General features: G+C 40.5%; 1 protein-coding gene and 2 long non-coding RNA genes across 3 annotated transcripts in view; 2 read left to right on the top strand and 1 right to left on the bottom strand.

Moving 5' to 3' along the window:
• The window catches only part of LOC308404698 (spermatid perinuclear RNA-binding protein-like), a 103,784-nt gene that overhangs the window by 38,364 nt on the left and 41,110 nt on the right, over positions 1 to 24,310 (bottom strand). The window contains exons 2-4 of the mRNA XM_080894859.1: positions 21,230 to 21,348; positions 5,279 to 5,508; positions 3,763 to 3,928 (exon numbers count right to left, since the gene is read on the bottom strand). Of these exons, the coding sequence (XP_080750985.1) occupies positions 3,763 to 3,928; positions 5,279 to 5,508; positions 21,230 to 21,232 (399 nt within the window). The 5' untranslated portion in view covers positions 21,233 to 21,348. The remainder of the gene's footprint in view (positions 1 to 3,762; positions 3,929 to 5,278; positions 5,509 to 21,229; positions 21,349 to 24,310) is intronic.
• On the top strand, positions 3,940 to 8,868 carry LOC308404699. The gene is made up of 3 exons (XR_013973177.1): positions 3,940 to 4,121; positions 6,656 to 6,795; positions 7,781 to 8,868. It is a non-coding gene; the product is annotated as an uncharacterized lncRNA (long non-coding RNA).
• LOC308404654 lies at positions 15,938 to 17,593 on the top strand. Its single transcript, XR_013973170.1, has 4 exons — positions 15,938 to 16,115; positions 16,901 to 17,095; positions 17,184 to 17,260; positions 17,517 to 17,593. It is a non-coding gene; the product is annotated as an uncharacterized lncRNA (long non-coding RNA).

Raw genomic sequence — 24,310 nt, 5'->3', positions numbered from 1 at the left:
CTGACTCCTGCTGTTTGTAACAAGGCATCACTGCTCTACCTATTTGGAGACTGTTTTACCTCAAGCTCAGGGAACTAATGGTCAGATTTTATTGTTAAATTAAGAAAATAAGATGTAAAATATGAACGGACATACTTAGTTTTTACAGAGCTATTCGTATTTTCTCTTGTTTTATGAGAAGTCTCAGCCATGTGAAGAAACTCAAAGCAGCAGCCACATGCTGGGTGTTAAAAAGCACTGAATTTGATGAAGTTGCTCATACATTTATGTTATTCCTAATCTGCTGAATGCAACAGCTCATTACCATTTTTGGAAAATCTCCGGTTGGGTTGGTGTTTCCCCCTCCCGAGTCCTTCATGTCACACAGCTGTCTCAAGATCCCAGAGTTTTTCCTCCCAGGAGCTTTCTGCTTTCTGTTTTTCAGCTTGTAGTCTGAGCTCAATTACTGCTTGAGTAGGCTTTGGTCATGTGCAGTTAAAAAGTATCAGTGGACAGGAAAAGAGGTGATGCTCTATACTTTTGCTTTAATTCGATTTTGAAATCATCAGCTTTCTTTTTTCATTGGCTTCCTAAACGAATCTCCGGCATGTTTTGTGATTTTTTTTTAAAGTAATTTCCTCTATTATGTTACACTTCCTGGTCTATTTACACTGTCAGTTTGTGATTATCTTCTCCGCCCTTGTTAGTACCAGCTCTGTATAATTTGCCTACCTGTGTTCAATCAGTCACCTCAGTATATATAACTCACGGCTTTCACCTTCCACTCGCCAGATGGTCTTGTTTTTTGGCTCAGGCTTTCTAGCTGGTTTCTGTTGTTCCTCTTGTTTTTCATTTTCCCTCGTGTATGACCTTTTGTTCCATTTCATGGAATATTTGTCTTGCTGTTTGTTTTCCTGTGTATGACCCCTGCCTCCTTTACATTAAAGATTTAGAGTTTGACTTTTTCCCTACTCCTAGTTGGACGTGACAAGACAGTGGCTGTATTTTTATTCTAATGGAGTCCATTATTTACAAAGTGAGCATCACATTTTATTCAGAAGCAAATGTTTGAGACAATAGACATTTTGAATAAACAGTCTATTTCCTGGTAGGAATTTGAACATTTTCATGAAATGTTGGGTTTACAGTGATTACAAGCAAGAAAAATATGTATGAATTATGAGCGAATTAAAAAAATTACTGTGTTAAAAAGAGAAACTCAGAGCGCCCCATCGGTGGGTGTCACATGACCTCTGTCGTATTGGTGGGATTAGTGTTTTTGTTAAGGCCCCAGGTCACTCCAATCCTCCCTGCTTGTGTAATTTAACAGTTTTTTATTCTGATTAGTCTGTGCAGACCTGTTCATTTTCCATGTCTTCCTCAGCTCCTGACTCCTCCTGTGTCCTGCCTTTGATTGGTCCAGCGAGCGGTCTGCCCCATTCCTCTTTGTTGTTTGGTACTTGATTAAAATTACTTAATTCCTTTACAAACATAGCAGGCATCAATAGAAAGGTTTGCGTGCTGTGGGTTTTCTCCCAGCGAGGTTTCAGTTTCAGTAAGCTGCTCATGTTTCTCTCTGTTTGAGGCAGAAAGCTGGATGAGGTACTAACTGTTACTAATTTTTCTACAAACACCAAGCTGTTAGATATCAGTCAGTCAGGTCAGTGACCTAAGGATTAAATTTTTTTCCTCTGGTAGCTTTTACGCTTTTATTACTCTGTGTCTTTGCGTTGTGTTGCAGCCAATCACATTGCACTCCCGCGTCTTTCCTTTATTGTGTGTGTTTGCTTTTATCTGTGGACTGTGAAACCTGCTCGGACTAGCTCACGAAACCTTCTGCCATCTGGTTAACGAATATTGCTCTCCCTTCACGTAGCAAAGTGGGGTTGTAACAGCTGTGAACATATATATCAGGAATTTACCTGTACATGAGTCATTATATTAAAACTAAATAATCCTGCTGACCTTATTATTGAACAGAAACTCTGCCTATTTGCAACCATCCCTTTATTTAAATAACAGATTATCTTTTTATAATTTATGGAAATGCGTGTGAAAGATGACCTTTAGGCACTGAAAGAAATAATGGCAAAGCACATCTCAACAATGAAACACTAAGCAGGCCCATCAAGGCGGCAAAAGGCACAAACAGTTGTGTTTACATGCAGCTTCTCATCTGCCTGTTATTGCCAGCCGGTTCCCAGCATGCCTCTTTTCTTTTATTCCACCCTTAAGATTGCTGTTACCTTCAGTGGCATGTTTTCAAGTGCTTTCTCTCTATCGCGTCTCTCTGAGAAATGACCCCATCAATCACCCCACTGCCTGCCAATCTCTCCCAGTTTGGCCCAGGAAACGAGAGCTTCAAATGGTTTCCTCCCTTGATGATAAAGCACGCACGGCAGCTTTGGCAGGTAATTAACTGAGATGAGGGGAAGAGGAAGAAATTTAGGCTCTGTGGATGACACTGCTGCTTTGTTAGCGACTGCAGTTGCTTGGAGAAACACTGCGTAGGGAGGCGATCTTCTGATGAAATTATTTGTACGACTCAGGAGCACAGAGCTCAGAGCTGGGATGCTTAAACTCGCTGAGCTCTCAGAGTGTCGGGATGCATCATATTCAAGTGAAATGAGCAAAAGCAGGGAAAGTCCCAGTGGCCAGAGGTGCAGGGGTGAGTTTACACTATAGAGTCTGGGCTTTGGATGTCTAAAGGAAACAGAATGGCAGACATAAATCAAGTACGATCTCAGCAGCAGCAGCAGTCACTTCCTTATATCATATCCACTTCAAATCATCTCCTCTGTACCCTCTCCTCTCCCATGGACTAAAAATAATCCTTTTCTGGTTTAAGAAAAAAGAAACACCGTCACCCAGACAGATGTCTATAAAAGTCTGTGCTCCATTCAGACTGCAGCGCTCCTCCGTTGGTTTGTGCTTAAATTTATTTTTAAATGTGCTGCTAAAGCTCTGCAGGAGTCTTAATTAGAGGTCTAAACAATGATTAAACGATTATTTGTTTTTTGCATGGATTGGAATATCAATAACAACCCATTTTAAATATTAAAATTAATTAACCTAAGAACATGAAAATGATCTAATAAATTTAGGCTTTTATAAACAAGCCAAACGCAAGTGTGGTACAAAACCATGTAATCCTTCCTAGTTTTGAAAGCCTATCTTTGTTACACATCACAGTGAAGAGAAAGTATTTGGATTCTGGATTGAACGGAGTCTGAAACCTTGACTTTTATTTCTGCTTTTCTCCATTTACTGTCCACGGTTCATTAGAGTGCAGCGAGTGGTCGTAAAGAAAGTGAGTCACAAAAAACCTGGTTGCTAACATTTTACATGATGACGGTCGGAGAGACCAAAGTGAAAAACAGTCTCCAAGATTTCCAATTAATATGAAGCATTAATTGAAGCACTCGCTCGGATGCACACAGAATTATTTGAACTGTCTATAAAGAAGTTGTTTTTTCTTTTCTTTTTTTTTTAATTACTTTAAACCTTTTTTAAGGGAAAGGCTTGATATTCATCGCAGCTGATGCATTTTATACACTATACATTACTGTCCCATTGAGCCACATGAGAGCTCCTCTACTGGTCTTATCATCATCATCATCATTATGAGCACGTCTGTTCTTCAATGTCACCAAACAACCTCTGTGGGTGTTGTTCCACTGAAGCTTGGATCATAAACACTTTTTAAAGCCTCCCTCAGCTGCGTGGCTCATTTTAAATGCGGAGTGCTGAACACCACAGTGGTGGAGGTGTGGCTGAGCGTACCTGGATCTGAAGGGGGAGGTTGGCGCTGATGGTGTAGAGCAGCAGTTTGGTGGGTTTCTCTCTGCACATTAGAACCAATTCCAGGTCCATGTCCCCTTTGATGAGGAGCCCTTTGGCTACCAGGCCGACACGCGTCACCCCACACAGCACCGATGCAGCATCCAGCCTGAGGGCAGATGGAAGGCAGCCAGCGTCAGATTATCCCACAGCCATGCAGAGAGTTTAGAGGTGATAACACACACACTGAAGCCAGAGAACGAGCCCTGGGCTGCTCAACAGGGTCTGATATTCCAAATGGATTAGCAACATTGAACAATGCTGAACAAGAATCTAGTGAACGATCTCTGCTGTCTGCAAAGGTAACGATCCTTTTTCTTTTCTTTTTTTTTTTTTAAACAAATCTGAGCTAAAACAAATATTTCTCATGTATTTTTCCTCACTGGTTAGCTTTTTCACTAGTTTTTTAGGCCAATAAATATTTAAAAATTGTTTAACTTAAAAACAGAAAACATTGACAAGAACTTTTGTTAATGGTTCCTTAAATATGAAAAATAAGAGATAATAGTAGGAAATTATACGTTTGATTAGTTTCAAGGCTAATAAAAATACATTTTTTAAAAATGCTTTATGTGTAGTATATGTGGTATGAAGTATGCAATCAGAGTTTTGCAGCTCTTTCCATAAAAAAAATAAAAATGAAAGCATACCCATACCCAATCTAAATTTGGCCCATTTTATTATTGTTGGGTGCTTGGGATTTTTGTAATATGCAGGTCATTCCCACTTTTACTATATTTTTTAATGCCTGTGAAGCACACGGAAGCCAAACATTCCCATAGACTTCAGTACAACCAGAAGTATTTTTATAACCAGATGAGTCACCCCCTGCTGACCATTAAAGAGAATGCAGGCTTGGTGTATTTATATATTCAATCTGTGTATGTGCGTGTCACTTGCAGAAGTCCTGCAGATCGTGAATGACATGCTGAGCAAAGGGGCAGGTACCACGTGTACTTCACAAAGCTCCTTCAGGATCCCCTCCTCCCAAAGAAAAACAGTTCATGTGTGTACTAACATGTGTCTGTACTGACCTGCACCATCACATGAAAAACCAAAGATTTTCTTTAACCGTCCTGGTTCCCTTTTATTTGTATAAAACCAGCTCTGCACTAAATCTTCATATAGGTGTTTTGCTAATATAGAAGCTCTGTGTGGATGTTTAGGCTACAAGCCAAATGCAGTGAATTTATGACCGCTGTGAGTGTTTAATTGCCCAGTCATCACACCTCACTACCCGATGAAGATATACGACACAGTTTTATAACGGGAGCGAGCTGTGCACAGGAAACAGCTGAAGGTAAAAACATTCTTTAAAAACTAGAACAAGACATAAATTTATGTCATGTTACGCTCTGAAAACGCGTTCTTATAAAACTGAGCTGAAGTAAAATACTGCACGAACATAAAAGTCATGGTCACGGTACAAACATTAAAGAGCACTCGCCGTGGGACGTACTTTTTCTCAGCAGCATCTTCCTCCACCGTGTCATCCCCGGCCTCGTTATTGGTGGATGTCTTCCCTGAGGATTTGCTGAGGTCATCCATCCAATCAGAGACTTTCTTGAGGGCTCCCTCCACGGTAGACACCAGCGTCTGGACAGCCTCCAGCTCCTCAGGGGCTGGATAGATGCTGGCGTGCTTGGCCATGACGTGGCGGTCGTCGTTTGCAAACGACCGAAACGACCTCTGGAGAGAAAGAGAGAGAGAGAATTTTTTACTGTCTTTCCAGCTGGTGCTTACATCAGGCATGAATCACACAGAGAGAGCAGGTGGAGGGTCATAGTGAGATTCAAAGACATGGAGACAGGAAATATGTTCACTGATGGACTTAAATGGACTCAGACCCATGGCCTTTACAACTTGTGACCTTTGAGATGGTCTAGTTGATCTAACGTTATTAATCAGCATAAATATCACACCAGTGAGCACATAATGACCCAATGACTGAAAAGAGGCTGTAATGTTTTTTCTTTTTTCAGTAGAAAATGTTTTAAAATGAAAAACAAGACTTGAAGATACAGTTTAAAACATTCTCAGTTATAAATAACAGAAAGAGTTTCCTATTAAAACAAAACCACAGAGCAGAAAAAAATTTTTTGCTGATTTTCTGTCAACTGTGAGAGCATGTTTGACTCCATTTCCCTGACTGTGAATCCACATTTTTTTGTATTCACCAAACATCACGGATGAAATTAGCCCCTAGCCAACAGAGAGACACTGATTTCCACAGGCAGTGTTGGAGAGTGATGAATTTTATCAAACTGGTCTTGAGGTAGCTGAAAGCTCCTGAGAGCCAAAACAGTGGACTGAGCAGTGAGCAGGCTAGTTGGGAAACTTAGTCGGTCGTTGTTATCTCACAAGAAAGATTAAACAAAAATTCTAAAAACTGCTACAATAATTTGCAGAATAATATTTGATTGCAATAAATATGGCTGTCAGCTGACAGAGTGTGGAGTGCAGATTATAAGTCGTTGCCTCAAGTGCAGGAGTTTGAGTATCACAGCTTCTTCTGGAGGATGAGTCTAGAAAGGGAATGACAGACGCATTAACGTTGATGTGAAAAGAGCCAGGCTCAAAGCAAAGCTGTCAATTTACTGGTTGATCTTTGTTCTGACCCTCCTCTATGGTCACGAGCTGTGGTTAGTGACTGAAAGAAGGCTACAATCGACAGAAAAGAGCTTCCTTACTGGGGTCAGCTTAAGAGATGAGGTGAGAAGTTAATTCATTCAGCAGGGGTTTAAAGTAGAGGTCCTACTCCTCCATATAGAAAGAGGCCAGTTGAAGTGGTTAGGGTGCCTGCTTAAGCATATGATGCCTCTTGGATCTCTCCTAGATCAGGCATTTCAAGCATGTCCTACTGGGAACTCGTGAACCTGTGCAGACCCAGGACATGCCGGAGAGATAAAGTCTCTCGTCTGGCGTAGAAACACCTCAGTGTCTTCCTACATGTGCTTCACTCCTTAGCAGCCTGTGGTAAGCTTGCTTCTGTTCACAATCATTTATTTATTTTGACTAAACTTCAAAGAAACTGACTTCATTAAGATGACAACTTTCTTCCTTTCCAAAGTTAAGTCTAATATTGTTCAATCTGTGACTGATCGATTTTAGGTAATCGCGATCAAAACGTGATTTTTGCCATAATCAAGTAGCCACACTAGACGTATACATGTAAAGTTCATGAATGGACAGTGTTGGGTAACATCACACATTACACCCTTAATCACTAAACTAGTTGTTATTTACCTATGCAAGCTATTCAGTTAGCAGGATGGTTAGATAGAAAGAATTATATGTGTGCAACATTCACTCAAACTCAAGTCATTTAGAATAAGAATAAGAAGAACAGTGAGGTGTACAATATTTAAGGACAATTATTGCAACAACAACTTCTTATTGCATGGAGGGAAAAGCAAAACGTGACCGTAAACAAAGGAAAAACAATTTTAAAAAATAGATTAAGGGGAAAAAAGTCACTATTTAGATATTAATTAATACTAAACACCTCTCCCGCTAATGCACAACTTCCCCGCAGCACCTGCAGACAGGTAAGCACCGTGCCTTTTATGAGAAATTTTGTGAGGTCAGCAAAGCTCCCATTTTAACAGCACTCAGGTACTGAACAGTGTTTATAAATGGTAACATGGTCGGTGCACTTTACTGTTAGCATCACCGGCCTCAGCCGGTCCCAAGCTTGGATAAACAGGAAGATTGTGTCAAGAAGGGCCATCCAGCATAAAACCTGTGCCAGATCAAAAATGCTATCTGTTAACTTATCATTAAGGTAGCAGCTAGCAGCTATGGCTAATAATAAAATAATATTTATGTGAGAGTTGGCATCAAACATTATCAGTCCCTGTCTGTAACATTAATAGAACAGAATAATGTGCATATGAGAGCATGAGGGTGGGAATGGATGTTTGTATCTGTGTGTGCCTGTATGTCTGTGTCTATATGTCAGGTTGGGTGTCAGGCGCCACCTCTCTGGGGACATCTCAGGCCCTCCAAGGTTTGGAGGCCTATCTCCCCCTACCACCACTTCCCCTGCCAGTGGCGGACCCCCTCAGACATCGGTGCGTTGGTGGTTCTTTGTGTCCGGGGATGGGCGTCCAGGTACACACCGGCTCACTCCTTGGCGGCCGCTTATCGGGGCCTGGAGCCTGGGGCTCGCTTGGGCCACTTCGGAGGTGGGGTGCCCCCGGCCTCTCGGCCTGGGGCTCGGTCACTCAGGCGCAGCTGGCTGCCGGCGGAGCTCACGGGCGCGTCACTGCAACTCCCCCTGGCTTCTGCTCCGCGGCTGCTGAGTGAGCCCTCATCTGGGACTCTCCTCAGCTCTTTCCGGGACAGTGGCGCAGCTGCCCCTCTGTTGGTCTTCCTTGGTCTCTTGTGTTCTGGGGGCCTCTGGATGTCTGGAGTTTTGATCTCCTCCACACCTGCTTCACGCCCTGGAGGACGGGGCTGTGGCCCCCCCACACCCTCTAGCAGATTATTACATGAAGGAACCTTTTAAAAAAACAAAAAACAAGCGCGTCCATGCTCACAGGTGTACACACGGGTGATCACACCCACAAACTACACCCTTTTTGGCTCCTACCTCAAAGCACACTGTGTTCTGTTGATCTTATGTGCTGCACAATAATGTTTAACATTTAGTATTTACTGTCATATTCCCATATATCATTGTGATGTTGTTTATTCTATTACTCTTGTTCTCTTCTGCTTGCTTTCTTTTTTCTTTCTCAGCAGGTGATCCAGGTGATCGATATATGCATTTTTTTTCTCTGCCCGTTCTGTTGGTTTTTGTCTTTTGCCCTTCTCCCCCGTCCCTCTTCTCAGCTGTTTCTCTTTCCCTCTTTCTTTCTCCCCTTCTTTCCCCCAGTCAAGTCTGTCCCGTATTCAGTAAGTGAAAATAAAATAAACAATAAAAGGTGAATCAAATGGACCATTACGGCAAGGCTGGGATGGTCAGTTTGGTAAAGTAAATCCGTTGGGCATCTTTCTTTGCCTTTAGACAACAATTCTGATGGCAAAAGAGCCAAACGGGACAGGCCCCCCCCCCCAAAAAAAAAAAATAAAAAATAAAAATAGAACAGAATAATACAAGTGTTTGTGTCTAGAAACTGTAACACTACTCTTAAAAGCTCAGACTGAGGCTGTGAAAAGTCTAGCAGCAGCTGGACAAAAACAGTGTAGTCGACCTTACCAGCTCTGGTCAGCAATGAAAATATGGAGCCAAGTCACCAGAAACACAGCACCAAGTCAAAAAGCCTAAAATGTTTTTTTTTTTTTTATTAACTACCTACGAGAATCTGTCATATACATACATCTTAAAATTATGTTAATGTCTATATTTCTTTGCAGTACATTCGACAGATTAAAATTAGTGCCATCGTTTATGTTAATGCCTCTTTATTTTTGTTTTATAATTTTTTCCTGTCATATCAAAAAAATGTATCAAGTATTGAATATATTCCTGTGTATCTTCTAGTATTGGGTAATTAGCATCGTGACAACCCCAGTTAACATGTCGAAGCTCTACAAAAGCAACACGTTAACGTGGTCACAGGCAGGATTTATGATGCTAAAAGCCTGTAGCTGACTGCATGCAGACCCTAACCAAGAAGCCAAAGCTTAATTGACGACAGCAGAGGTGAACCGTCCTGTAGGACTCTGCATTTCTACACAACATCTGTTTGGTTATATCTGATTTTTTACTGACTTGGCTGTCAGCTTTTATTTAAACAGGCTACTAAAACCCTCCTTTTACGCTTATGTGGATAGAGATTTAAACAGATACATGGAGATATGAAAAGTTTAGTGTTATATATTACTGCAAAAATATAACAACTTACTTTCTTTACAGGGAAAACTAAGGAGTAATAACTACTGAATAACAGGAATCTTTTACAGGCTTCTACAGGCTCTGTCACGACAGTTGAGTTAGTGGAGCAACAATCTGCTCACCAACAACAACCCTGGAAATTGAGGTTCTCTTAACTCACTCCTCTGCCAGTGATGAGTGAAATTATTCAGTGCTGATGATCTGGATCATCACCAGGCTGTCAACAGAGTAATGATTCAAACTAAGAATGTGTTCTGTGCGTTCATTACTCTTTGTGTTCATTGTCCATTGCTTTTAAAGCCATAAATAGAGCATTTAATAAGCAAACTAACTGCTGATGTGGTTTACAGTAGATAAAATGCAGGACAGGTCCACCCACACAGTTTTATTTACTCATTTACAACCTGCTTCCCAAACAAGTAAAACAAAATGATCAGGACTATATAACACAACATGATGGTCACCTCAGACACTGCAGCCCCAACCATCTGCTGTTCAATCCTTTTGTTTACATGGGGCCGCCAATGAGAGCAATGTTGAGGGGGGCGGGGCTAAAACACAAATTTCTTCCAGACCAAAGCTGAACTGAAGGTAAAAACCAAGTCTGCAATTGCATATGTAGGAAGGGTCTTCCCAGAAACCTGGAGGCTTTTAAAGCAGCAGAATATTCTCTCTCTCTCTCGTTTTATGGCCATGTCACTAAAGTGCCAAATTTGATCAATGATTATAACAGATTTCACATATGCAGATATTCAGCAGCCAAGTTTTAAAGGTCATCAATGCCAAAATACCAGAAAACTGGTTCAATGGTTGCAATTTGGATTATCATTATCATCATCATCATTGTTACTCATCAAACACCATCATCAAAGCACTGCCAACTCCTTTTAATTACAGAGAAAGCAGGCTGAAGCTGAAGCCGCTGTTGGAGGAAGCAGACTAAATCCAAAGCCAAATCGATTTCTTTGAACTTGAACACACCGTTTATACTTCGATTCCCGGTGCTTCTCCTGTTGCTGCTGCAAATGCTTGTTTCTGGTGTCAGAAAGATTCCTCACAGTCAGCACGATGACAGCATTACACCTGAAGCAACCTGCGCTGCTGCCAATCTGTGCGTGGCCTAGATTCTGCTGCTGTTACTTAACATTAACATTTATGGCATGTGCTTAGGGATGGAGCCCATCTCTCTGAGGGGTAGATGAAAAAGGGCTGATGTGCAAAGCGTATCAGCGCTCGCTTTTACAAGCCAGAGTACGCCGGTCGAACATCACGGCAGGCTTTCAGTCCAAGGTCAAACTGCTACCTCTCTCAATCATCCCTTCCTCTTCTACTCCAGTCCTCCCCTCTCTCTTCCTGTTCTCCCTGCCTGCAGCGTGTAAGCACCCCTCATTACGGTGAGTTATTTATGACGGTGCTTTAATAATTCATGGCCACGAATCTCGAGGGCTTGTGCTGGAGTTGCGGGGGTCATTCATCACGACCTAGCTAATCTCTCGCTGAACTGCCACGGGGCATTCGTGGCTGTGTAGCGGCAAGTGTGGGCAGCGTCGACAACCATAACACACAAACATTAACAAGATCTACATGAAAGATTAAGAGTTTCATGGCATCGGCGCCGATTTGGATCACAGCCTGGCTTCATATCGGGCTGCTTCCTTTTGTTTGTGGCCTACGAGTCAGCTGGGAGTTCAACCTCGCGCTGCAATTAGAAGATAATCAAATCTACTGCTTTAATTAATTGCATTGCAAGGTTTTTCGGAGGATGTCTTGTACTTAAATCTAACATACAAATCAGAAGTAATTCCTTTAACATTTTGTTTTCACTGTGGAATCACTCAGGAGGATGATACCTGACACAAACAGGTTTTCACAGAGTAAAATCAGCCGGGTTTACTGTTAAGCCAGCAGACATATACAGATATGGATCCAGAAGTCTTTCTTCATTGATAAAAAGATGTACATAAACGCTCTCTCAGGACATCTTAGCTGCATGCTTAAACCAAGCGGCAAGCCACTACAGTAGTTCACTTACGTTTGGCTTCGAAAGTGAGTTAAACCTGAACTTTGTGGCATCACAGTCAGATCCACTCGCTCATCACATCCAGTTTTAAAATGCCAAGGTCAATGGGACTTCTGTATGCTTCAGAAACCAATGAGTGACTTAACCAGATGTTGAATTTAATAAGAACAAAAACTCCTTACATCCAGCCTTTAAGAACTCACTCTATAGCCATGTCAATTATTTAATTTAGTGGCCAAAGGCAAAGAGCAGTATATTCATTTTTTCAATTTTGAATATAGATTTACTTTAAAATTGAATATAGAGGCTCACTTACGGGAAAAAAAAGACACATGATGGAAACTTTTAGTGATTCTGCTCAAGTCTACAAATACTTATTTTGGTCCACCCAGGTGGTTCGGGTCTGCAGATATCTCCTCTCTAAGATATGCGAGAAATTCCTACTATGAATCAGACCTCAGGTTAGGGCCGTGCGATATGACCAAAATCTCATATCCCGATATAAGACATCTATCAGTCCCGATAATGATACAAATTACAAAAATTTAACATTTTCTGTAAATTTTGTGAATCTCGGGCAGCTCGACTTGCGTGAAGTGTTTCCAGCTGGGCGTTGTGTACCTGGAGTCGAGTGTTTTAACCGATGCATGAAACGATACATTTTTAGACACAAGTTGTAACAGCCGCCGTTTTCTTTGTGAGTATTTATTACACGGCGTGCTGCGGGGAATAGCCTGTTCTAACGTTTGAGTCTAAGGTTTATTTTTTAGCACCTGGCGGCTCTTTTTTGTTTCTCATCCATAAACACTCTGCATACTAGTTCACGGGATTCAGTTTATTTTGAAAAGTCTCAACAGGATCTTGAGCTTTATTGTGAAAGGTTTATGTGGAAAATAAACAAGTGGATACTAGAGCTGGGCGACAGAACGATAACGATATGTATCGCGATATAACTTTTACTCGATAGAGAAATTAAGCTATCGTGATAGACCTCGCCGCTCTTGTCCTCAAAAAAAAAAAAAAAAAAAAAAAAAAAAAAAAAGGTCAGCCAATCCAAATTAAGTAGCGCAGAGCCGAACCAATCACAGCCGCAGCGTCGCGTCGCGTGACTTGTTAGGTACAGCACAAGTGCCAAGCCGCACGTGTGTTTGTTTGGGAAGCAGCCAGCGGGTAATGGAGCCAGCGCATAATAGAGGACATGAGTGTGCCGACTAGAAAAATCAACCGAGCGTGACCGAAGAGAAAACAGATGATGGTTCCAATGCCGGAGAGATTGTCGAACGGAAGAGCCATAGAAGTTCTGTAGTGGGAAGGTATTTCGGCTATTTCAAGTCTGACAAAAAACAGAGTAGCGTTCACTGTAAATTGTGCCGAAAGCAAGTCTGGAAATACAATAAACTGGTGCATGCGTCACACTGTGCGCCACGTTATTGTTTCGGTGAAATGAATTTCTACAAGACTGTTACTGTTAATTCTACTCTCTGCAGTGTTTAAATGCTTACATATACACACAGTTACTGTCCCTCCACACATACGACTCGGTTCTGCTTCTATGCCCCAGCTTTGTTTACTTTTTCCCACCGAGGCTTCTAGACTTCTGATTGGCCAACATTTCTGCACGGTTAGGAATCTAGCGCCACCTGCTGCTTTGGCATGTTCATAGCAGCGTTTTCCTTCATTTCTGCCTTTATGTGTGGACGGGATTATTTTTTAAAATGGAAAATCTCAGTTTTCAAAAATACCCGTGTACGTGTGGACGTAGCCTCAGTCTCTGACTGGAAGCGCTAATTCGTCATTCGGCTTTTGTCAGACTAAAGTAACTGTTAAAACTGTTTGAAAAGCTCAGCTATACAACAAGGAGAGATTGAGAATTTCCTTTTAGTTCTCAGTTTATTTGATATTGACAAAAGTTAGTCAGTTTTGTCTGTTCTTCTGTAACACAAACTAAGATTTATTTTTAGAATTAATATTTTGTTTCTAAGTGGAATTGACAATTTAGTCTGTTTTGTTTGTTCTATTTTGAAACTTAAACGCTTTAGTGGCTGCCTTTTGTGTAGTTTGCAATATTTGCCTTTATTTATCTGAAAAAGTCTCATGTTCCTTAAGTACATCTACCCTGTTGAACTTATTATGGCAAATAAATATTTAAATAAAAACAAGCTGCTGATTATTTCACATTTTACTTGTGAGCAACGGCACATTTAAATCTTACAAATATAGTTATTTGGCTTATATCGTGATAGATACCGTTATCGCCTGAAATGAAAAAAACATATCGTGATATGAAAAAATCTCATATCGCCCAGCTCTAGTGGATACGTGATGGTTTTACCGTCGTTGCTAACAACAACACATAAAAACAGGCGGTTGTCCGTCCATAATGTGCTTATATTAAATATAAGAGAAAGAGAGAACTTAAACAAATATATATGTAGCCACTACAATGACCACCAAAACGATCAAAAAATATTGCCGTAAACAGTTTCTTTTGCGACATCACGAAACAAACGATAGCGTAAAATGAAACGATAGATGTTTTTACATCGACATCCGATATAGATCGTTATACCAAACAGCCCTACCTCAGCTGTCCGCACACCTCATTCATGACAGTCTGCAAATGTGCTCTAAATACAGAAAGCAAGTAATTAAACCACCCGTGGAATCTTTGACCACCACAAAGTAAAATATACATTTGTATTTGTTTTTAAAATCTGTATAGTAAAGACACTTTTTTTTTAACAGTTAGCATTCGTGAAATTTAATGTAATATAGCTTTAGGCATTATTGCAGTTATTTTGGTTTTCTCAGCGTACTGCCTGACAAGAGTTCCACTAATTTTAGACCATTTCAGAGCAGGAAAGGAGGCAAGTGTTTTTTAACATGGCAAAATTAAAAATAATGAACAAAAAAACCCCAACAAAACATAAACAAGCTTCCAATCCTTTTGGCTGGCGCATTCAATGTCTACGATTAATTATATTGTCTGACACATAAACAAGCCACTAACCTGCCAGTACTCTCCAGAAGACATTATTTCTGGTGAGTGCACAAACAAAAATGCAATAGATAATATCTTCTGTTTGGTTAAAAACAAAACTTAGGAAGTAGCGTGAACACAAAATGTTACAGGCTGACACATACAGGATGATACTTTCTGCTATTAATAAAAGGTGGGGGTTGTCTGATGGTAAAGACTGTTTTCAGTCCATTCTTAGTGAGTCCTTCAGCACCAGGAATGATTGACTGGCACCATTCAAAACGGTTTTGTTTGGAGCTCAAAAGGACCGGGTGCAAACTGCGACTTTAAGAGAAAGTGATTCAGAGGTTTAAAAGCCTGACAGGTGAGAGTGTAAGACTTGGACTCCATTACTGTGTTTAATGCTTCACTTTTATCAGAAAAGTACTTGAAGACTCTACTCCTTGGATGTTGTTTACCTCAGAGAATCTTTACCATCAGGATGAGTGTGAAAACGTTACTTAACTAAATGACTGTTATCAGTCGTTATCAGACGCAGGTGGCCTCTTCTGCTTAAAGTGTTGTATACTCTAATGCAAATGTGGTTATTTTCTTCTCCTGCTGTGTCTCGAGTCAGAAAGAAAACAACAAAAATCTACATTTGAAGGCTGGAGGTGTGGCGGTGCCTGGATCCATCATTCGATTGCAATTTAACAACATTTCCTTCACAAATTCTGTTTGGTTCATAGACTAGACTTACCAGCTACCTCATTAGGTGTACTTGATAAACTGTTTGTAAAATATCTAATCAACCCAATCATATGGTTGTAAAAATAAGTGAATTTAGGCACATAGACATGGTCAAGGTCGTGTGCTGAATTTCAAAATTAGTATCAGAATGGGGAAGAAAGGCAGTTTAAGTGTCTTTGAATGTGACGTGTTTGTTAGTGTCAGATGACTGCTTTCAACCAAAGCAAGCAGAACAGCATCTCTGAAATCTCAACCCAACAGAGCACCTGTGGGATGTGTTGGAACATACATATCATGTATGTGCAGCTGAAAAATCTGCAGCACCTGTGTGATGCTATCATGTCAACATGCACTAAAATTCATGACAAATGCTTCTTGAACCTATGCCATAAAAGTTTAAGGCAATTCTGAAAGTACCCAATATGCAGTGATTATCTTGTTGTCATTCATTAAGTACAAGACTGCGTTGTGAAAGCCCAGAGGCCTGCGTGCCAATTAGTGCCAATGGACTACTTGCACTAACACTTCCGCGTTCTATGTAGTCCTGCCCCAGTGCTTCTGGTGCGGTTAAACCATGGCGACGTTCTACACTCGCTGCCTACAAGAGCTCCCAAAATTGAACATCACCGATGTTCATCGGATTTGCAGAGTGACGACTACCCCCGCCAGCAAATTAGATAAAGGATTTAAGTTATATGCTGCATCATATATACACAACTACGAAGGTAAGAAAACGTAAATTAACTGACAAAGAAACGCTAGCTAACGTCAAATGCAAACACTACGTTACTCCGCTATGTCCTTCATTTGATGTCAGTTCTCTACATTACATGTTTTCTTAAACGGTGTTTTATGTCGTCCTAAACTATAGTTGAGGTTTTCTTAACTAATGTCACTTTTGTAGTTAGACACTGTTATAATGGCGTTAGGTAGTTGGCTAACTATGGAGGTAGTTAACTACCTAATGCTACTCTTGCTAAGTGTAAAATATATATGTTTAAGACAGAAATAATGCTAATGGTACTTGTATCTTTATTCAGTGTCCAATAAAGACAGGTTGTCAGGGGAGGTCGGTGTGAGAGCCCTGTGCTACAGGTCAATGAGGAAGAGTGAGGCACCACACAGACTAAGTGTAGGCAGGAAGCTGTGTAAAGTTGTTAATCCCCGTTCAGTGGGGTTCAGTTCATTTAAGCATTAGTTAAGTTCATTCCTAAAGGCCCATCAACTTGAATGTTTTCCTTGTCTCCCTGCTTTATCACTCCTAATTTGACTAGTCAGATAGTTAAATCAACGTGTGTTTGGGTGATCAGAAACATTTGACAACAAGTTAATACTGCAAATATACACAATCTAAGTTATTACAGTTATCAAGCATGGTTAAGTTGTTTTAATAGGGAGAGAAGGAAACACTAAGCATTCAGGAGGGTGCGTAACCATAACACTGAACTATGTTCCTGTTCGGCTCTTCCATGAAGATGTTACATTTTTAATTTTCGTTCTTTCTTCTTAGATTAAGCTTCTGGATTCATCGCCGGTGATACTGACACATAGCCAGTGCTCCTGTGTGGCAGGCGCTGTTATGTGCAATCACACAGTGGCACTGCTCTTCCAAACAGCACACTACTCACAACTCAGAGTGCCGGTTGTCCCCCCTGTGCATAGCTGCACGGAATCTGAACAGCAATGGCACAAGCCACGGACAGTGGTAATTTAAATGAGGTTAAAGTTTTTGAATTAGTCCATGTTTACATATGAACAGCAACACCATCCATAGTAAATGTGTCTTCTGTTAGGGTGTGAAGCCAGGACCCATCAACTCCATGATCTTCACTAAGCCGGTACCAAATAGGATGGCCCAGACTGGAGTACGGTAATTAGATTTGTAAAATTTGGTTTCACGTGTTACAAATGTATGTTGCTATTTTTTTCATACATACATGTGTCAGAATAGGTATTAATTTACATACAACATTACACTTTCTGAAGACGGCTAACTCAGTCATGTACATATACATCCCAGTCTCTAACTTATGCACCACTGTTTTACACCTTTTAGTTTTTAGTTTAGTTGTTGTTCAGTATAACAACCTTCTTCCTTACATTATTGTCATTGATGTTTTCTTTAGGAGTGGCTTCTACAGAGGCATGGTGGGTCCGTTACCAGATCCCTGCTTGTTCAGAATAACGGCGGCATATGCAAAATTTAATATTGAGGACAGGCCACTTGTGACCACAATGAACATGAGACCTGACAAGCCCCTTGTGAAAAGTGCCTTTGGGCTGGTGCAGGAGGGCAGTGTTCTGTCATATCAGCAGCCGGTTTTGACAACCCGGTACATCACACTACACCGCGATGCACCACCAACACCGCACTTGCCTCTGGAGGGGTATGACATCTTGCCATCAGATTGTGTGTTTGTGTGCTCAGAAGAAGAGCTTCTGCATCTGAAAAGCTTGTCTGTAACTCTGGAAATGGCTCACAAAATAGAGGAAGCTACACGTGAGCAAAGCTCTTCGTCTGAGTGGCATCAGCTCCGCAGGCCCAGAGTGACTGCCTCTAGGTTTCGGGAGGTGTGTCACGTCAGAGGCCAGAGCTCGGCCGAGTCACTAGCAGAGCGTATATTGAAGGGAACAAGGCAGACAGCAGACATGAGGAGAGGAACTGAGATGGAGCCTGCAATAGCAGCAGAGTATAGTAGGCTAATGAATGTTAACTACTCACCCTGTGGTCTGGTCATTCACCCCATTGCTTGCTGCATCTCCTGATGGTGTTGTTTTTGACCCCAATGAATACCCCCAGTTTGGCTTCGTCGAATTCAAATGTCCCAATGTACAAAACTTTATTGACTGCAAATATGTGCAGATGGAATGTGGTACCCCTAAACTAAAAAAGAGCCACGCATATTACTGGCAAGTGCAAGGACAACTGCTCATCAGTGGGATGCAGTGGTGTGACTTTGTTGTGTGGGCACAAGAGGACTACCTAGTGCAAAGAATATACATGGATACAGATGTGCACAATGCAATCAGAGAAAAGGCAGACTATTTCTTTTTTTACATATATATGCCAAGATACCTGTGTTTGAAAAAATGAACAGTGAAAACATAGCAAAAAGAAAAACAGATCCTTCAGGCTGGCTGGAACAAAATAACTGATGTTTTATTTTCAATATATTTCATGAATTCTTTTGTTGTTACATGTTACCTTTATGTGACATCAATAAACTGTTATTTAAGCAATGGCATCAATTTAATTTTTAAAAACACACATTAAAACGTTGAATTTGTGCAGAACTTATTTACATGGTAAGTATTTAAAACTCCATGCCTAGCATACTGATATACATTTAGACAATAACACAACTGAACTGTAGAAAATGACAAATGGTATTTTTGATGTTCCAAAAGCTCAATGTCACTTATGATTTTAAAACGATTTAGTGATTTACTTTATAATTTTGATAAACAGTTTTGTTGAATCTGAATAGTAATATAGTAATATAATTAAACAGTATTATTAACATTAAACATTTGCAATGAATTTGAATTATCAATAACTGAAACTCAACTATCAGCACTCAAGTACCAGTTCTGTAATCAAGTATTGTCAGCTGAGAAGGAAGAAATGCAACTGTAGTGGCCTCAGCTGCAGGTCATTTTCCATAAGTTACTGGCACTGGTGTCTTGGGAAAAATCCATCTTGTCTCACTTAACCCATTTTTTAACTAATGCTGTGTTCTGGTAATTTGACAGCATACATGCCACTGCAAACAGTTGGTTGATATTATAAACATGTGACATGGTAATGATGCTATCAAAAAGTTTGTTCTGTTTGATCCTCCTAATGACTCGCTCCACATGTACCCTGAGTCTGGCTATGGCCTGCGTCTCCTTAACCTGGTATGCTGGCATCTGCTTCTGCTTAGATAGAAAAGGTGGGCAGTACACTTTGCATTTACAACAATCAGTGATTAGGAAGCCCTTATCTACCATCACTGCCATGTCTTCAGTCAACTTCTCAGCAATGCCTGATTGTTTGAATAGTTCCTTGTCACTAACCGAACCAGCATACAGATTAGAGATGAAAAGTAAATATCTATTTTGTTTTCATTAAGACTGGAAAAACTTTCGAAATTTAACTGATGGTGACCTTGGTATATTTTAAACAGTTAGCTTGAATAGAACTTAGGTGTACCTGGTATAGAATCGGATGTCAGTGTCGGAGCCAGCAAAATGCTGTAACCCAAATTCTCGCTGGACACGTAACTCCTGTATTTCCTTCCTCAGAGTCTCCACGTCTTTGGACAGGTCTTCTGCAGCTGATGCAGATATGTCCAATGCAGACGGCTCAGGGACTGAGCAGTAGTCATGATCTCTTGTAAGACTTTGCTCTTCTTGATCGTCAGGAGGAACTAGTTCAGGGCGTCGCTCCGTTCTCTCCCAAACACTACGCCGCGGTGGTTCAACTTTATAGCCATTCCACTCAAAAAGTGTTGGTACAGCACCTTTAATAAGCCTCCTTCGACCATCGAGGGTTGTTGGCTCTATGAGTTGATCACTGGCAAAGTGTCTGCAGCAGACCCTGGTGTGAGAGGTGATCGTGAAATGATCCCGGCGTATGTTTACCGGCCATTGTCTTCTCAAGTCGGAATGGGTCGGAAAGGCATGAAAACTTAGTATGCCATTAAATTTGGCTGAAGCTGAACAAAGTGGGACACAGCAATGCTCGGAGTATTTCTTCTCCTGTTTTTGAAAATGTTCTGTTTTAAATACTTTCCTTTTTATACTCATTCTGAAGCGACATTAGCATAGCTACCGATAGATAAGCAAACGTACCGGAAACGCACAAGCGGTACTATTTGGAAACGGAAATACGTCACATGCCCTAGTGCAAGTAGTCTATTGACAGACTAATCTCAAGACCAAACTTCCTGGAATTATTTGTTAGATAATTCCATTATAATTCCATTATAAATGGTCCAAAGGGCACAAGAACCACAAGCATCACAAGAACAGCTGCCCGTGTTGTATGACTAGGTGTTTGACTGCTCATACACCTAAAGCCTTAGCAACAGTGGAGAAGAAACAATCCACCATAAAGCCGATATAAAGAGGGAACAAGGCATACAGGCCAAAACCTTTTTTGTGGTACATTATTATTTTAGCTGTAAAGTTTATCATTGTAACCTGGGAGTCAGTAGGGATTTACTTCCCTTTGAAACAGCCTCAAGTGGCCTCTAGAGGAACTGCAGTTGCTGACAATTAGCTCTAGGGTGAGGAAATAAAAAATAAATCACAGTCTGGGTTAAAACCCAGCCTGTTAAACTTTGTCACAACATTTATCACAGCATTTACCATCAGAGCTTTTACATGCACTTCTTCACACAACCACTAGATGTCTACATAATCTGGTTTTCTCCGCTGGTCAGTGGTTACAATGAATGGTAAGAGTCTATGGAGCCTGCTCAACGGGAGAGAAGATGCCCGCTGGGGATGTGTATGTGACTGATAACCATTAATAACAGCTATGATTGGGGTGATAAGATCACAGGGCATCATCCAATCAGCTTTTTCTCAAAAATAGGACATGGAAAAGTAGAGTTATTCTTCTTATCAAGTTGTCGTGCTATACTGGAGAATTCTAGCATTTTAATTTTGTTTTCAATGTATTTTTCCTCTCCCTGAACGAGGTAGACATGATCGGTCATCGTGCTGACTGATCATGTACCTGATCAGTGTTCACACTACAGGTGAATATGTGTATATAACAGCTGGAAACACACTATTGATAGCTAAACACACAAAATATACAAACACCAGACATAATCAGGAGACTCACCATGTCCAGGCTTTTGGAGAGGTCGTGGGAGGGGTTTAGGTGAGGACCAGAGTCCCGTCACTCGGCCTCCTCATGCAGTCGAACACCTCTCGACTGTCGGCTCCTCGGTCAGAGTCTCACTGCGGAGACAAAATATAAAGATTAAGTCCTCCATTAACCTTTGTTACACCCACACACTCAGAGAGTTTATTCATTTGTTGGATTGCTGGTATTGCTTTAATCTTTGTATTTGTACAGTTTGTTGCTTATAATGTGGGTGATCCAGGATTTAGAGCTTATTCTAAGCTGCTCTGAATAAACATCAGCTACATGCTATAAATGTGAAGCTGCATTATCAAGACTTAAACAATAATCCCAAATGTCACATTTTTGGACATTGTGCTCCATGTTGCACATCTATTAATCACAAATCTTCCATCCTCGTACAACTATAGTGGACTTAAAACAGAAGGTATGAAAACTGAGAAAACTTTCAGAAAAGCATCAGAGTAAAGCAAAGATTGGAGTGGAACCACACTTTCCACAAATCCACCACATCTTTTAGTTTTTATGTGAGGGCGGGACATAAATCTGACGTTGCTGACGTCAATCTGCCACAGACTCCACTGTTGTTTCAGAAATTCTACTCTGAAAATAAAAAAATGGTAATAACTAGAGATGGACCGATCCGATATTACGTATCGGTCCGATACTGACCTAAATTACTGGATCGGATATCGGAGAAAAATAAAAAATGTAATCCGATCCATTAAATATCACAAAACCACCTCACAAAACTTGCAACACGCCGTAACTCACCTCAGAACGTTAGCACGTCGGAGCAGTATGCATCACGTGATAGAGCGGCTGTGGCATGCGGGACCTGTCGGTGGTCTGGATAGCATTTGGAGCTTCGCTAGCAACCTGGCATTTCATCTCCGACAAAGTTATCCCCGAGAGAAGTAAAGCAAGTGTGTAAGTCCATCTCTGAATGTTTGTAAAGCATTCCTGCGTTAAGCTTAACAAGCGACTGCCTCTCACTCTCCGGCTGCTACTTCAATCGTGAAACTGCTTAATGATCAGCTGATCGGCTTTTCTGTCGGGAGTCCGTCTGTCTTGTTTGTTTTTGGCCCACTTTGCACCAGAAAGAGGAAACCAGCGGCTGAACAACAGCAGCACGTTTAAGCTTGATAAGCTGTTGTTAGAATTTATTTAATATTACTTTCTACTCGAGGATCTTTTTCTACGTAGCTGACGCTGGTAACTGTGCAGGGGCGGATCTAGCAAAGTTTAGCCAGGGGGGCCGATAGGGCATTAACAGGGAAAAGGGGGCACAAAGACATACTTTTCTTTCTTATTCTCATTTAAAATGTCGAGCTTTTAATAAATAATTATCTGACACCCAAAGTTTTAATTTGATGTAAAATGAATAGAAGTCAATTACTGTATATAGTAACTATTAAGTCTAATATATATACCCTAGTAAGCTATAGTACTTTTTCCTTTGGGAAGGTACCATCTGTGCAGTCTGCAATTTTGTTGAAGAAAGATGTTGAATCTATTTAATATTTCTTGAAAAAGAATTGATTTCTGTGCATTTTTTTCACACTTCATCAAATTAAGGTTGATTACGTCGATTAAGCATCATGAGGTGGAGCGTGAGGGGTGGTTCCCTATTTTTTATTTATTTATTTTTGTTGTTGCTGGGAGTTGGAACCCTATTAGTTAGGTTGCTTAATATTTATGCTAAGTACTCTTTAAAATACCAGAATAGGGAGGATGGTGTAGGTTTGAGTTTATTAGATTGATCAGTATTGCTGAACTATGAAATTTTTTTTTGTATACAGGTATAACAGAATAGCTTTAGTGTAGTTGTTGTTTTAAACTTGAGTATGAACTTATACAAAATGCAGCAAGATATTTTAAAAAACAGTTTTGTTGATTAAAAAACACTATATCGGATTCATATCGGTATCGGCAGATATCCAAATTTATGATATCGGTATCGGACATAAAAAAGTGGTATCGTGCCATCTCTAGTAATAACACAGGGCATGAACCACAATCTCCCGAGTTAAAGTCCTGTTTACAGTTATGTGTCAGTAATTTTAAACTCCAGCTCTCTCGTTTGTGTCTCTTTTGTCCCACCTTCCTCTGCTCTCTTCTCTTGGCAGATGGCTGGCCTTTCCTGAGCCGGGTTTTGTCAGAGGATTTTTCCTGTTAAAATGACGTTTTTCCTTCCCACTGTTACCAATTGCCTACTCACGGGTGGATCGTTCAATTGTTGGAGTTTTCTCTCTAATAATTTAGGGCTTTAACTTTACAAAATAAAGTGCCTTGAGGTGACTGTTTGAGATTTGAAATGAAATGAAACTGAATGAAACTGAATTGAAAGCTAACCATCATTCACCACCTAATTTTTGTAACCTATCACATACTCTGTAAATCCCAGGGGGGATTATTCTGAGCAGTGATTTTCTTTTTTATAGGTGCCACAATGGCGCATTATTTGTTTCTAGATTTGAATTTCATAACCACTTTCTGTGAGGAGTTTGCATTAGTAATGTGTGTGATTGGTCGACTCTTTGCTGAAATGTTGCTTTCCATTCCACAATAACTGAAAAGAATGAATAAACCAATAAACGTATTGTCTTAAAAGAGCAGAATATTTCAGCAAAACATATCAGTGTCTTTCCACAACTCTTTACCAAAAATATTTCTAATATATTCAGGAATTTAGACTCTGGATTTTGTACTTTATACACAAGAAAGTCAGCAGCTTGTTACGCACCCAAGTTTCTGTTGTGATTTAATCTCTAGCTATTGCTTGGAAATTAATGCAATCAGGGGAATCTGTCCTGTTATAAATCCAATCAGATCATCCATTTCACATTTGTGAAAATTAAAATTATTTTTAAAAAGTCTAGAAGCAGGTGTAAATGTAGAAATAAGTATTTTAGTCCCTTAGCTCCATTCGCCGAGGGCTACCTCCTGCTACACCCTTGGCTGCCTCCAATTTCTGTCCAACGTTATTAACAGGAACTGCCTTTCCACTACCATGTGGCGCTACTAAGCAACTGCACCTTGAAAATATTTACCAGG

This window comes from Rhamphochromis sp. 'chilingali', assembly GCF_963969265.1.
Source record: "Rhamphochromis sp. 'chilingali' genome assembly, chromosome: 10".
NCBI classification, from domain to species: Eukaryota; Metazoa; Chordata; class Actinopteri; order Cichliformes; family Cichlidae; genus Rhamphochromis; species Rhamphochromis sp. 'chilingali'.
Note: the sequence above shows the minus strand (reverse complement) of the source record. Positions and strands in the feature narration are given on the sequence as shown.